The following is a 15929-nucleotide window of genomic DNA, read 5'->3' as shown; positions in this document are numbered from 1 at the left end:
TTCAACTGAACCTAGTAAATCTGGGTCAGCTAAAAGGGGCTCCATAGCCTAGGCTGTTCTTGTTGGGCATTCCAGATGGAGTTTTAAAAGTTCTGTATGAGAAATTTTTATTTATTGAAACTCATTATAGGCCATTATCTTTTGTAAATTAATGAAAAAGAGAGAGAGATAGTTTAATGCTTTATTATACTGACACATAAAAAGTGCAATACTTTTTAATGGCTGACAGCATACATATTACTAAGTATGATATGTCATCAGTTGATATATTTTAAAATATCACTAAAGTATTTTGCTGTGATCTGTGAAATACTTTTTTTTATTACCATATGTTTCTGTGTATAAGGTGACCTTTAGATAAGACAAGGTAAAAAATTATAGCAAATTTTCATGAATTTATCTAATATTAGTCGTATATAATAAGATGTCTGCTAAATTACGAAACCATCTGTGCCATAGGGTAGCTTTTGGTTACCATATATAGTCGCATATCGTGACTTTTGAAGACCTAATTTTGAAGCTAATTTTAAGAGGGTTGCATCATACACAAAACATAAGATTAGAGTAGGCAATATTCACATAATAATATCGTAATATAAAATACAAACATTACGAATATGCATCTAGATGGGTGGTATTTCACCATTGGCTTCGGTAACTGTTACCATAACCACCTTGCAAAAAGTTTAACGGCTGAATTTCCAGCTTGCCAAAAGTTAATCTCTTATATAAAGACATCAGGTTTGTATCTTAGGAAAAATACAAATTACTTAAAATTTTGTCATATTTTCATTGTATTTACTTTCCATATCCCATTTTTATACAGTAAGTGGGAATGTTAAGAAATTTGTTACTAGAAAAGTGTACTGAACTAATAAATCTTGGTTGACTTTTCAGCACAATATAGGAACTTTAAATTAGTTACTGTGGCAGTGTGGCTCTTGTCATGTCTCTTAAGGGCCTTTCCCATCATGGAAATAGTGTCTGTAGCAGGAGTCTGTGAGAATGTTGCCCAACTTATGATTCAGACAGCCCGAGATGGAATTCAGCGTTTAGTTTCTATCATGCTCACTCTGCCTCATGTAAGTTTACTCTTTCTTTTAGTAATGCTAATGCATATAAGCAGAATCATTCTTATCCTTTGCCTGTTATATTAAATCTAGTTACTTTTTACTTTAATGGGGCGGGCCGGTACCCCCATGTACAGGGGGTTATAGGGCAAAATACACAGTCATGATAAAATTCATGGAGCTTTGTATAGCAATGTAGAATGTGAATACAAAATATTTCATCAAAATTTCTTTTACTTTCATAGTTACAGGGTAATTAGTAAAAGCAACTCGGTAAGTAAGCTGAAAACATTGATCCGTACAAGAAAATGCAATATTTCTTATGTTATCATAAATTTTGATTATTTTCAAACAAATTGTGAGCAATGGCCTCTGTGGAAATTCCATGAGTTGCAAGAGGGAAAGCTCTCAGCTTACCACCTTTCAGTGTGGGCAGAAACATGATAGAGGGTACATGATCGAGTTTCACTTCTAACATTCGCTTGCTTTTATGTCTGTTTTTCTTTGTTTCAGCAAGAATTTCATCATGCCAAAGAGGAAAAGACAACTAAAACATCTTGCTAACATACAGAAGAAGAAAATTCACTCTAATAAGAGTTCAGAAGATCGTAATATCGGAGATATTAGCGTAGTTAGTGAAGAGAGAGAGATGCTTAGGAAGGAGCGCCCAGTCTTGCTTGATGCGCAGTGCCCCAGGCTACAATCTATGAGCAAAAAGGTCTTCATTTATGATTAAATTATTGTAAATAACATAGTTTTGGTTTATTGATACCCAAAAAGGAATATGAAATTCATAATAATCATGATTTATTAACATTGTCTTTGTAAAAATACATAAAAAAATATATATACATAAGAAAAAAAAATTTGAATGCCAATATCTCAAAACTATACTTATTGACCTTTAAATTCTATCTTCTACCTTAGTTTTAAAGCTATAGAATTGAAATTTGGTATATAACTTATAAAGGCATTATAGAATAATCAAATGAAGCCCATTTTTCCAATTTTTGTGTCTTCTTTTTTGTGATATTTTTTTCCCCTGATTTATAGGGTTTATTTTTTTACCATAATGAAAAAATTCATATCCAGCAAATAATTACTTAACCCTTTAACGCCTAAGGGGTATAATAAAAATCGTCTCCCGTATGCCTAGGGGATCTCGGAGTGAGCGCTGAAGTGGAAAAAATATTTTTTTTCAAAAAAACACAGCACGCTTAGTTTTCAAGATTAAGAGTTCATTTTTGGCTCCTTTTTTGTCATTGCCTGAAGTTTAGTATGCAAGCATCAGAAATGAAAAAAATGTCATCATCATATAAAAATAATGCGATATATGATAGCACGAAAACAAAATTTCATATATAATTGTATTCAAATCGCGCTGTGAGCAAAACGGTTAAAGCTAACGAGTTAATTTTTTTTTGTTGTATTGTACACTAAATTGCAATCATTTTGGTATATAACACATTGTAAAACAATCAAAGCAACACAGAGAAAATATTATCAACAAATGATGCATGAATTCGTAACACGCTGATGTAAAAAAGTTTCTTTCAAAAATTCACCATAAATCTAAATATTGTTCTAGAGACTTCCAATTTGTTTCAAAATGAAGATAAATGATTGAATGTTACTATACTGTAAGAGTTTTAGCTTACAATTGCAGTTTTCGACCATTTCGGACGAGTTAAAGTTGACTGAATGTCAAATTTTTTTTATATGTTTTTTATATGCAAATATTTTGAAAATGAGAAAAGCTACAACCTTCAATTATTTTTTGTTGTATTTTACATGAAATTGCGCACATTTTCATATATAAAACTCTATGAAACGCCTAATATGAAACGGAGCAAATATTACGAGAATGCGACGTACGCATTTTGGAGATTTGCGTCGGAGAATCCGCGCACGGAGGGAAGGAAAGTTTTTTTTTTTTTAATTCACCATAAATCTAAATATTGTGCTAGAGACCTCAAATTTGTTTCAAAATGAAGATAAATGACTGAATATTACTAGACTGTAAGAGTTTTAGCTTACAATTGCGTTTTTCGACCATTTCGGTAGAGTCAAACTTGACTGAACGTGGTTTTTTTTCTATTTATCGTGATTTATATGCAAATATTTTGAAAATGAGAGAAGCTATAACCTTCAATTATTTTTAGTTATATTCTACATAAAATTGCGCACATTTTTATATATAAAACTTAATGTAACAGCTAATTTAAAATGGTGCAAACATTACGACAATCGCACGTATGATTTTTTCGGAAGAGTTACCGCGCAGACGTAAGGAAAATGTTTTTTTTCATAAATTCACCATAAATCGAAATACTGTGCTAGAGACTTCCAGTTTGTTGCAAAATGAAGGTAAATGATTGAATATTACTAGAATGTAAGAGTTTTAGCTTACAATTGCGTTTTTCGACCATTTTGGTAGAGTCAAAGTTGACCGAAGGTTGAAATTTTTGCACTTATCGTTATGTATATGAAAATATTTCAAAACTGATAAATCTACAACCATGGGTTGTTTTAAGTTGTATTGTGCATGAAATTGCGCACATTTCCATATATAAAACTTTATGTAACGGCTAATTTAAAATGGTGCAAACATTACGACAATTGCACGTGTGATTTTTTCGAAAGTTACCGCGCAGATGTAAGGAAAAAGTTTTTTAATAAATTCACCATAAATCAAAATATTGTGCTAGAGACTTCCAATTTGTTGTAAAATGAAGGTAAATGATTGAATATCACTAAAATATGAGAGTTTTAGCTTACAATTGCGTTTTTCGACCACTTCGGTAGAGTGAAAGTTGACCGAAGGTTGAAATTTTGGCACTTATCGTTATTTATATGAAAATATTTCAAAACTGATAAAAGCTACAATCATGAGTATTTTTTTTTGTATTCTACATGAAAATTCACACATTTTCATATATAATACTCCACGTAACGGCTAATTTAAAATGGTGCAAAAATTATGTCAAAGTGACGAAATAATTTCCGAGATGTGTCACTGATACTTTTTAGTGCAATAAGAAAGAAATTCGCGCTTGTGCGCCTGCGTAACGATTGTAAACAGAACAACACCTTGATCCGTGAACTCCCAGCATCCCCCAAGGCACGTGATTCAAAAGTTTTCGGCTGGTGGGCCTATAAGTATTTTTCCGCAAATTTTTAAAAAACTTTTGTAGTTTGTCGACGTAAATTATGTCCGGTCGGCACCCAAAAGACAATTTATCTTGACGTAAAATACGTCCAATAGGCGTTTAAGGGTTAATAAAAAAACTCTTCATTGATTGGAAGTCTTCATCAGGTCTATATATGGTAGCACATAATCCCAATTCTTAACATTAAGTATCAAGGGAGGAGATAGAATTTGAAAAATGGTTATTATCAGGATAAATCGCCCTTCCGTCACAAACCGAAGGTCAGAGGCGAAAATCATGTATGGTTTGGAGATGTCCCAATCACCTTATGAAGCGGTATGAATGTCAGAGTCCTGTCCTTAAAAAATGGCATTAGCTGGCAGGCCCCCTTAATCTACTTCTAATTTGATTATCATAAGCAAAACATTGTTATACATTCTTTAACTTTTTCAATCTTGGTGCTATATTCAGTCCAGATGTAGACCAACAAAGATGTAACTTATAGGACATAGAAAGAAAACCTTTATGCAAAATTAAACAGAAATAAGGCATGAAGCAGAAAGTTGATACCCTCAGCATTAAGGGGGCCGGCTGGCTAATGCTTTTTTTTAAGGACAGGACTTTTGACATTTATATCACTCAAAAAGGTGACTTGGGACATCTCTAAACCACATATGATTTTCGCCTCTCACCTTCGGTTTTGTGACGCCGGGGCGATTTATCCCAAAAATAACCATTTTTCAAATTCTATCTCCTCCCTTCATACTTAATATTAAGATCTGGGATTACTACCATATATGTGCCTGATGTAGACCTCCAATCAAATGAAAGTTTATATATATATATATATATATATATATATATATATATATATATATATAGATATAGATATATATATATAATATCATATATATATATTAAGTATTTTTTTGCTAAATATAAATTTTTTCATTATCGTAAAAAAAATCCTATAAATCAGGGAAAACTATGTAAAAAAAAAAAATGGAAAAAAGGGCTTCATTTGAGTGTTCTATAATGTCTTTCTAAGTTATATACCAAATTTTAATGCTATTGCTTTAAAACTAAGGGAGAAGATAGAATTTAAAGGTCAATAAGTATAGTTTTGAGATACGGGCATTCAAAGTTTTTCATTGCATTGTTATTATGAATTTTATATTTCTTTTTGGGTATAAATAAAACAAAACTGTTATTTATCATAATGTAATCATAAATGAAGATCCTTTTGCGCTCTGCTTATTAGAGCGAATTTTCTTCTTCTGTATGTTAGCGAGATGTTTTAGTTGGCTTTTCCTCTTTCGCATGATGAAATTCTTGCCAAAACAAAGAAAAACAGATGTAAAAGCAAGCGAATGTCAGAGGTGAAGCTCGAACATGTACTCCTTTTTTACAAAGACAATGTTAATAAAAGGGATTTTGACATAGGAAAAATCTATTTCTGGGTGATTGGCTCGTGTCGCCCTATGAAACCCACCCTGTCTTCTTTTACCCACCCTGCAGGACAAGATGTTCATAGATTAAGGATGACCGCTAGGGGCGCTGCTGTCCGTGGCGTCAGTAGTAGTAGTAGTAGCGGCCGCATCACCCTTTCGTATCAGCTCTCTCTGGTGGGGATTTTAGATTGGAAGGTCTAAATGGTGAATGACTCGTGGTTGTGATCCCATTCGCCCCTATTCTCATACCGACACTTCTTTTATAGAGTGAGCGAGTCAGTTTTACTGACATTTTCTTAATTTTGTTTTTCTCTGGTAATTTTAGATTAATTTTACCTAGAAAGAATGATATTAAGGATACTTTCATAGGGCGACACGAGCCAATCACCCAGAAATAGATTTTTCCTATGTCAAAATCCCTTTTCTGGGCTTAGCTCGTGTCGGCCTATGAAAGAGTACCAGAGAAACAGACAAGATGGGAATAAGGACAAATGAAAATCAGTTGTAAAAAAGAGATATATAATATAAGTGAATCAGGGACATTACAGTATACAAACAAAGTACTTAAAGCTAACTTATCCTAAACAAAGACATGATAAAGAAAGCAAACAATATAAAGTACTTAAAAATTAACTTATATTAAACATAGTAATATCCAGTAAAGTAATGGCAAAGTAACAAAATTGATTCACTTAAGTAAGATATTTACATAATATACAAACCATTGTGTTCTACCCTAGCATAAAAATAAGGGTAGGAACACTGAAGTACATTATAAGTACATAGTGTGGATGTCCCTAGCAAAAAAATAAGGGACAATCCACCAATATGATTCCAGCGGCTAAGGCTAGAGTATCCGAGTAGCATGGCAATAGGGTGAGGGCATGTTGGACGAGGTAGGTAGAAAGGAGACCTGGATCTATACTACGACTACTATGCAGTATCAGGAGAAACAATGTTTCCCGCTGCTACTGCAGAAAATTTTAAAGATTCCAAGGACTTTAGGTAATGACGTTTAAAGACTGTCGGAGATTTCCATCCAGTATACTTTTTAAGATCCTCAAAGTTCATATGTTGGAAGTAATTAATTGAGGTGGCTACTCCTCTGATGTCATGTGCTTTTGGAAATGAATCAGGGTTGGCTTGTTTAATGAAGTAAAGGATCTGTTGTCTAATTCCTTTTACTGATAAAGTACCACCTTTTTCTCTCATAAAGAGAGAACCTGAGGATCTTGAGGATGTACGAGATAGAAAGGCTCTTAAAGTTGATACTGGCAGATCAGAGAGAAGGATCTTGCGGAAGTGGGATGACTTTCCAAGGAGCCCACCTTGCAAGAGGATCCTCATTTTTAGCCAAAAAACTACGATCCGGCGCAAGTAGAACTTCTCCTGAGGGGAGAAATTCCACATGACCCGCATCTCTGGATAGAGCCGACAGTTCTGAAATTCTGGCTCCTGAAGCTAGGCTTAATAAGAATAACGTCTTTCTAAGAAGCATTATGAATGTACAAGACGAGTTGTCAGTATCTGAGGCTAGTTTGAGGACATCATTTAAGAACCATGAAACTGCAGTAGGCCTTTGAGAAGGTCTAAGTCTAGCACAGGCTTTAGGAATAGACGTAAAGTAAGATTCTGTTAGGTCTATCTGGAAACCCAACTGAAAGATCTTCCTCAAAGCCGATTTATTAGTAGTAATAGTGCTAGCTGCTAAACCTTTTTCAAACAAGGATCTGAAAAAGGATATAGCCAAGTTAACTGTCATGGTTGTAGTGTTTGATTCTTTCAGGAAGGATGCTAATTTTTTAACAGCTGAGTCATATTGTCTAATAGTTGACTCTCTTTTATCTGATTCTAGGAAGAGGATGTTTTGTGGATCAATGTTAGCATCTTTGTTAGCCGCAAACTTCATGAAGTCCATAAAGTTAGGGTCTGAAGAATTCCTGAGGAAGCGAACACAGTCCTCATTTGTACTGATTGTGACAGCTTGGGATTGGGAATCCGTTGAGGTCGGAGACCCAATTCCAGAAGCAGAGGATACCAGTTGCTCTTTGGCCAGTCTGGAGCAATCAGAGCTACTAGTCCCTTGAAAGTCCTCAGCTTGCTCAAGACTTTCAAAAGAAGATTCCACTGGAGGAAAAACATAAATTTTTCTCCACTGATTCCAATTTCCCTAAAACGACAGGGGGCGTCCGTGGCATAAGCCAGAGGGTCCAGGTTGGGGGCCACATAGCAAGGGAGCTTGTGGTTCGCTTGTGAGGCGAAGAGATCCACTTGGAGACCTGGGACTCTCCGACATATCCACTGGAATGACCTGCCGTCCAGGGACCATTCTGATTCCAGAGGGACTGACCGGGACAAAGCGTCTGCTATCACATTTCTTACCCCCGCCAGGTGAGTGGCGGACAGATGCCATTTGTGTTTGTCTGCTAGGGCAAAGATGGCTATCATGACATGATTCACGTGTTTGGATTTGGACCCTCCTCTGTTGATGCAATGAACTACCACTGCACTGTCCAAAACTAGTCTTAGATGAGACTTTTTCGGGGGAAGAAGTCTCTTCAGGGTAAGAAATACTGCCATTGCTTCCAGGACGTTTATGTGAAGCTGGCGGAACTGAACTGACCAAGTCCCTTGAACTTGCTTGAATTGAGAATATCCCCCCCACCCGGACAGGGAGGCATCCGTGTGAATGGTTAACACTGGAAGGGGATATTGAAGGGGTACTAGTTTGGCCAGGTTCTTCACTTTTGTCCATGGACGGAGCTGATTGCGAAGGATCTGTGGAATTACTGACAACTTGTCTCGAGATTTGGCGTTTGCTCTCGATCGCCAAACTCGATTTATATCTTTCAGCCTTGCTTTCAGGAGGATGTCTGTCACTGAGGCAAACTAAAGAGAACCTAGGATTCTTTCCTGGTTTCTCCTTGATGTTTGTTTGCATTTGAGAAATTGTTTCACAGACTTGGCCATTTCTTTCCTTTTGACCACCGGAATTGACAGATTGTGGGAAGACAAATCCCATTGGATTCCTAGCCACTGAAAAACGAGACTCTGGAGTATTCTGGATTTTGTTTTGTTTATCTGGAACCCCAGATGTTACCAGAAATTGAAACTACCTTCCTTTGTGGCTTTGAGACATTCCCCGACCGTTGGTGCCCAGATCAACCAATCGTCGAGGTATGCTGCTACCATTATCCCTTGAGTTCTCAACTGCTGAACTACCACTTCTGCTATTTTCGTGAATACCCTGGGGGCTACATTCAGACCGAAGGGCATCACTTTGAATGAGAAACGTCTGATATCCTAGTTTGAAGCCTAGGAATGGGCGGAAGTGCCTGGCTATAGGGATATGATAGTATGCGTCTGTAAGATCGATGGAGCATGTGACGGCCCCACGGGGAAGTAAGGTCCTTACCTGCGAGATGGTAAGCATTTTGAACTTGTCGCAACGAATGAAAGAGTTTAGCTTTGACAAGTCTAAGATTACCCTTCTTTTTGTTGAGCCTTTCTTTGGCACGCTGAATAAGCGACCTTGAAATTTTAGATGCTTGACTCTCGCAATAGCTCCTTTCTGAAGGAGTTCCTCCGCGTAATCTGTCAATTCCTTTGATGGTTCCTGATAAAATGATTTGATTGGAGGGGGATCTTTGATCCAACTCCAACCCAATCCCTTGGACACGATGCTCTGTGCCCATTTGCTGAACCCCCACCTGTGACGGAAGAGGAACAGCCTCCCTCCTACCTGGGGAGCCTCACTGTTGTTGGGCGGGTTGACCTCCGCGCCCTCCTCTGAATTGCCTTCCCCTTGCTGCTCTCCCTGTGCCACGCTGGCGAAAGTGGCCTCTCGCCCTGCTACCTCTCGAAAACCTATTAAAGGCTGGGTAAGCCTGACCTTCATACATAGAGTTGAAGGCCGGCGAGACTGCGTAGGAGGTTGAGGGTTGAGACTGAGGGGACAACAGGAGGATGGGTTGGGCCTGTTTCGAAGTCGATGGTTGTCCCTGTTGGGTAACTGGGACGGCCTGAACAAACTGCTGTTGCTGCTGTTGTTTCTGGTAAGGCTGGAACCTTCTACCAGACTTCTTAAGTTTCTTACCAGCAGCAGGGGCGGATTCTTGCTTCCTCTTAGAAGAGATGCCCCACCTAGCCCTAAGGCTCTGGTCGAGCCTAGCTGCCTCGTGGTGCACCTCGTTCACAGCGGACTCTGGGAAGAGGTCCGCCCCCCACATGCTGGAAGCCAGGAGTCTATTAGGTTCGTGCCTAATAGTGCACTCCTGCAGAACGTGCTTTCGGCAGTTCCCTCCTAGCTTGGAAGAAGTCGAAAGCATCCGTCTGAACGGTTTGGAACTGAGACTTTGGCCAGAATCTTGAATAGCGGTTCTGTGCCATAAGACAGGGCCGCCATTTCCGTGATAATCAAGGAGTTGAGGGACCTCCCAAACCTAGTTCGAGCATCGAACTCTGCCTGAATCAAAGTATCAGGTAGCCTTGGAAGCTTCTCGCCAAACTGGTCCATTGCGCAGTCTGGCTTAAGCTTGCCAATCGTGAACGTGGCAGGCAAGTTCTCCCACAATTCTCCAAAGGCTGGAAAGAGTGGAGAAGTAGAATCAGCTTCCCTCAGCTGTGGCATGGGCTCATCCTTGAGGACTGCCTGAAGAGTCGCTTCCACTATTTTGGTAGCGAACGGAAGAGAAGCCTCCTCCTCCGTCGCAAAAATAGTGAAAGGACTCTTGAAAGCCTGGAGCTTAGTGTTGGTACACTCCCAGTCCTCTAGGCAGTGAACCCATTCCCGCTGTGCGTGCTCCCTACTATACAGCACGTTTTTCTCGGGAAAAAAAATCTTGTCCTCTCTAGTGAGGGCCGCCACGGTCAGCCTAGCATATCCAATGAAGGCTGAGTCAATCCCCGGAGGATAAAACTCGAAGTCCTCAATCCTTCGAGTTCCACACTCCGGGACAGAGATCATGCCGTCCTTGAATGGAGCGTAAGCGGCCACTCTCCATGGGTTATCCATGGAGAAGGCTGGTAGGGACTCATATGGAGGTAGCTGAAGAATGCCAGTACCTGCTACTGGGGAGATTGGTTGAGGAACCTGAGAAAGCCCAGCTACTCGGTCCTCATTCTCTCTAACTCTGTTAGAGAGATCTTGGATGGATTGGCCCGACTGACTGAGGGTGTTTGACAGCTGCGCAAACATCTGTTCAAACCTGGTTCCGAGGGCGGAGACCTGCAAGCCAACCATCTCTCCCACTTGTTGCATCACCACTGCCGAGAAGGCAGTGGGATCAAAGGTGCTCGGTCCCGCTACTCCAACCGGCGTTGCCGTAGTGGATGCGGTGGAGGCCGGAGAAGGCGTTGGCTCGGCTGGAGCGCGAGCCTTCTCCTTAGAAGCCTTGCTTCTAGAGCTCTTAGAGTACGAAGAGCTCGGCTTTGCCTTCACCGCGTCAGCATAGGAAGTCGAAGACTTCTTTGCTGAAGAAGACGACGACGACTTCTTAGAAGTCGTCTTGTGGAGGGTCTTCTGTTCTCTCTGTCCCTTCACCTTTGGGGGTACAGAGAGAGCGGGAGAGCGGGTAGGGATCTCAGATCCCGTAAAGCCTTGGAAAGAAGCAGTAGAAGGGACAGGAGAAGATCCAGGAGCGCCCAAGGAAAGACCTTGGGCGCCCGACACACCTACCTCAACCAACAAATCCTCTGCCCCTACCGCCATAGGTTCAATGTTCAGGTCCAAGTTCGCGACGTCTGGGACCGGCTCCTGCGTGGACGCGGACCCGAACGCCTGCTGCACCTCTTGTTGTATGGAAGCTATGAGAGGGGCTGCCGAGATGGGATCAACATAACCGGTTGACTTGCCGCCGGGGAAGATCTGAACGGCCAGCTTCTTATCTAGGATGTACGGCTGGCCCTTGGCGGCGTTCTTCCCCGAAGCCGCCCACCCAAGCCTTCAGGGTTGCTAAGGCGACTTCCTTCACGGCGGCAGCCTGAAAGAGAAGGCGAAATGAAGCTTCTTGCGGCGGGGACGGGGTTTAACAAGCTTATAACTAAGTGTTATTAGTGATACGATCAAGAAGTCTAAAAGTCGACTTACCCCCCCCAACAGCTGACTGACAAGGTCATAGCAAATGGTGCAGGCTTCTGGGTGCCAGACGATCATACCGTTGTGGGTCGTGGCACACGGGGCGTGAGTCCTGCACTCCTCGTGGGCGCAGGGGTCGTAAAGTATCAGGAGCACACTTACAGCCTAACAATTGCTCCGCTGCATGCCGGAGCGTGAAAGTTAGATTAAACCAGAGGCCCCGCCATAATACGTGTGGTAACTAGGCGGTTGGAGTTGTCTAAGGCTACGCCGGAGACAGGAGAAAATATCCAACCAGGTGTGGTGGTGAGCCATGAAACCACGACGGAGAACGACGGAGATGGTACACACAAAATTAATTAAAACTAAAATTCACCGTAAAATTAGGGTACATCCTTATATTTATAACGAAATATATATAAATCTTTTCCCCGTCTACTAGAAGAGTGCCCGGGTAAGAAGCAAGCTCTCCTCCGGTAGCGGGAAAAAGGGAGGATATAGTAGGCAAGCAACAGACCACTAGTAATGACCACCCCGCCCGCTGGCGGAGCCAGACGAACTATAACCAAAGGGGCCCCGGCTGCAGCGGAGGCTCCGTTCATCACAGTAGGGGTAGGGTGGGACTGAGCAATATGGGGGGGGTGTTCCCGGCGTAACGCGGCGGAAGAGAGAGAGGGGGGTGTGGCCTACCCCTCCCCGTCCCTACAACTATCCGCTCGGTGACCCGATACCCGAGACAAGTGGTCGCCCTATACCCCAGCTGGGAGGGAGCTCCTGGCCTCCTCAGAGAAAGAGGGAGGAAGGCTACTGTGGTTGTCATGGTAACCAAGGAGTCCCCCAGACCCCTCCCTATACCTGGTAGGGAGGGAAGGGGAAGGGTAAGGTGCTATGGAACACGTGACCGCAAGTGGCCTAAGCCGCGATAGCAACACAACCATGGAAGGGCCACGTGAACCAGACTGTACCAACACATGGGACATGCACCTAGGCTAGCCTAACACCCTAAATAAAACTAATAATACATCGTAAAAGAGGGAAAAGACACTTTTAGTAAAAGAAAAAGAAGCCCAGGAGGAGGCAAACTGTTCCGAGGAACAGTTGACTACTCGGAGCCAGCGATAGCCGATGAAGAGCAAGAGCCGGGATGCTGGGCCAGAAACACAGAATAGCCCTAAATACCAAACTAAGAGAAATGGTAAAAGGGCTGTCCTAGCTATAAAAACGATGTAATAAACGATGAACGTGATATAGTAAGCCCATAAGTATAAGATGTCCCAGTATGGGAGACCGGGAAATCTTAACACGAGGTGGCATGGCGCCGCCACAAGTCAACCGGGAGACCGTATATGACCTATTAGGAAGGAAAATACTGGTCCCTGGAAGACTAAAATACGGTAAAATACTACTTATGAGGCACTTAACTTAGCCGATGCGATGGCAGCACGTTCCATGATGAATAGAGTGGTAAATCCGAAGAAAACACGGCACGAGAGAAAAATGCACTCAACGTGTACGTCTAAAGATTAAGGATGACCGCTAGGGGCGCTGCTGTCCGTGGCGTCAGTAGTAGTAGTAGTAGCGGCCGCATCACCCTTTCGTATCAGCTCTCTCTGGTGGGGATTTTAGATTGGAAGGTCTAAATGGTGAATGACTCGTGGTAGTGATCCCACTCGCCCCTATTCTCATACCGACACTTCTTTTATAGAGTGAGCGAGTCAGTTTTACTGACATTTTCTTAATTTTGTTTTTCTCTGGTAATTTTAGATTAATTTTACCTAGAAAGAATGATATTAAGGATACTTTCATAGGCCGACACGAGCTGAGCCCAGAAATCATATTATGAATTTTATATTCCTTTTTGGGTATTAATAAACCAAAACTATGTTATTTATCATAAATGAAGATCCCTTTGCTCAAAGACTGTAGCCTCAGTCACTGCACATCAGGAAAGACTGGGCGCTCCTTCCTGTGCAGACCTCTCTCTCTCTCTCTCTCTCTCTCTCCACTAACTATGCAAATATCACTGATATAATCTTCTGAACTCTTATTAGAGCAAATTTTCTTCTTCTGTATGTAAGTGAGATGTTTTGGTTGTCTTTTCCTCTTTGGCATGATGAAATTCCTACTGAAACAAAGAAAAATAGACATAAAAGCAAGCAAATGTCAGAAGTGAAACTTGTATGTGTATCCTCTGTCGCGTTTCTGCTCGCACCGGAGGGCAGTAACTTGCTAACTTCCCATCTTGCGACTTATGGAATCTCTACAGAGGCCATTGCTCACAATTTGTTTGACAATAATTATCAAAATTTACAATAACAAAAGAAATATTGCATCTTCTTGTACAAATCAATGTTTTTGGCTTTTTGAGCTACTTTTACTAATTACCCTGTAACTACGAAAGTAAGAGGAATTTTGACGAAATATTTCGTATACGCATTCTCCATTGCCATACAAAGCTCCATGAATTAACATGACTTTGTGTTTTTCACCTTATAGCCAGCCCCATATACTATAGGGGTACTGGCCAGCCCCCTTAAATACCTGTATAACCTTATGCATGGAATTGATATAGAAAACTGTCATGTTTTTTTATTGCAGTTTATGATTACTTAGCCTTATTGGTTGAATGAGTTACTGCCATTTTGAATTAAATGCATATATGCATATATTTAAAAATATTATAGTTAACAGATCCAGTAGAGTAAAAAGTTATAATAAGAGAAATCCTTTTATCATTTTTGATAGATATGTACAAGACATCAAAAAAGCAGTTTTGACTTACATCTGTGTAATTTATCGAACAGGGAATGTTTTTGGATTAAAGTGGAGCAGAGCTAAAGTGCCATCCAATTACATAACAGCAGGAAAAACTTTTTTTTTTTACCCACTGTGAGTCTTCAAAAGAGTCACTCTTATGGTCTCACCAAGCAATATCAAAGAATTCTCTCATAGTTTGACTTGGCTTGGATTAGGGAAAATTCTAGTCAAATCTCATAAAAACTGCCTACTATTAAGTGATGGTGTCCGCACAAAAGCATTTATACATGTCAAGGAAAATTCTAGTTAAATTTTCTTAGGAGAGGCTGATTAATTAATGTCTTGATACTTATGAACCCCGACAAGAAAAAGACAAAATGTTAAGGCACAAACAATAAAAAGGGAAAAGGGATACTCAAGGTTCCCCCTCCAAGTGCAGTTCCTCTGTTCCCAGGGTCTCTTTTCCAAGAGGGAGGGCTCCAACTCCCACAATTGCCTAATTTCATTCCAATGTCTGCTTCCTCATTGGCAGTTAGTTTTACTTCAGTGTCCCATCTTCCCATTGACTTCATCTGTTCTCTCCTCCTGGAGGACGGAGGGATCACTAATGACATTTGTATTCCTGTAAATTATCTGCTTTGAGGGAGCAACCCACCAAGGTTAAAACTCTGGCTCTCCTTCTGCTAGAATGGAAGCTCTCTCTCCTCTCCCCCTTCCCTAACACATGTCTCTCTCTCTCTCTCTCTCTCTCTCTCTCTCTCTCTCTCTCTCTCTCTCTCTCTCTCTCTCTCTCTCTCCTCTTGGAATTGGCTGTGGAAGGGGTAGGGGGTGATCAGCACGGGACCGCAACCATTTTGTAGGCCTAGACTGCTCTCCCTCCCCCTACTTATCCAAGTCAGGGGAAAATGGGGGAGGGGAGTGAAAACCCATTGGAAACTCATGAGTCACAATGATAGAATCTTGAACATTCCTGAAGGGTGTAGCCTCCCTGCATTGCACCTGATTCATCTGTCAGTCACAGTTGGAGTAGGTAGGAACACTGAAGGGCAATGCGACAAACACACGGAATGCAAGTCTACCACAATCAGGGACATAAATTTACTACAGGCTTGCCATTGCCTACAAAACAGAAATTTTGTTTCAAAACCTCCATTGAAAATTCAGAAGGGGCAACAAAACCACATGAATACAACACAGTGGGCTGGGTCACACAAAGTTGGTCACCCACATGACTGGATCACAAGAAAAAAAAGCACTGAAATGCCTCCCTTCAGTACAAAACTAATTATACACTCCATTGATCTAAAGTGTAGGGCTACTGGAGGAGGTTCAGGAACTGAAAGGGCAAGATGATGTGGCAAAATTGAACAAGGGCACAAGCAATGAGACACAACAGCAAATTTCAACTAATAACTAATATCCCCTC

The 15929-nt window shown here is 40.9% G+C and overlaps 1 protein-coding gene across 1 annotated transcript in view; it reads left to right on the top strand.

Annotated features, from left to right (window-relative positions):
• The window catches only part of LOC135216548 (uncharacterized), a 260185-nt gene that overhangs the window by 101198 nt on the left and 143058 nt on the right, over positions 1 to 15929 (top strand). The window contains exon 6 of the mRNA XM_064251923.1: positions 898 to 1082. Coding sequence (XP_064107993.1) covers positions 898 to 1082 — 185 coding nt within the window. The remainder of the gene's footprint in view (positions 1 to 897; positions 1083 to 15929) is intronic.

This window comes from Macrobrachium nipponense, chromosome 6 (assembly GCF_015104395.2).
Source record: "Macrobrachium nipponense isolate FS-2020 chromosome 6, ASM1510439v2, whole genome shotgun sequence".
Lineage (NCBI taxonomy): Eukaryota > Metazoa > Arthropoda > Malacostraca > Decapoda > Palaemonidae > Macrobrachium > Macrobrachium nipponense.
Note: the sequence above shows the minus strand (reverse complement) of the source record. Positions and strands in the feature narration are given on the sequence as shown.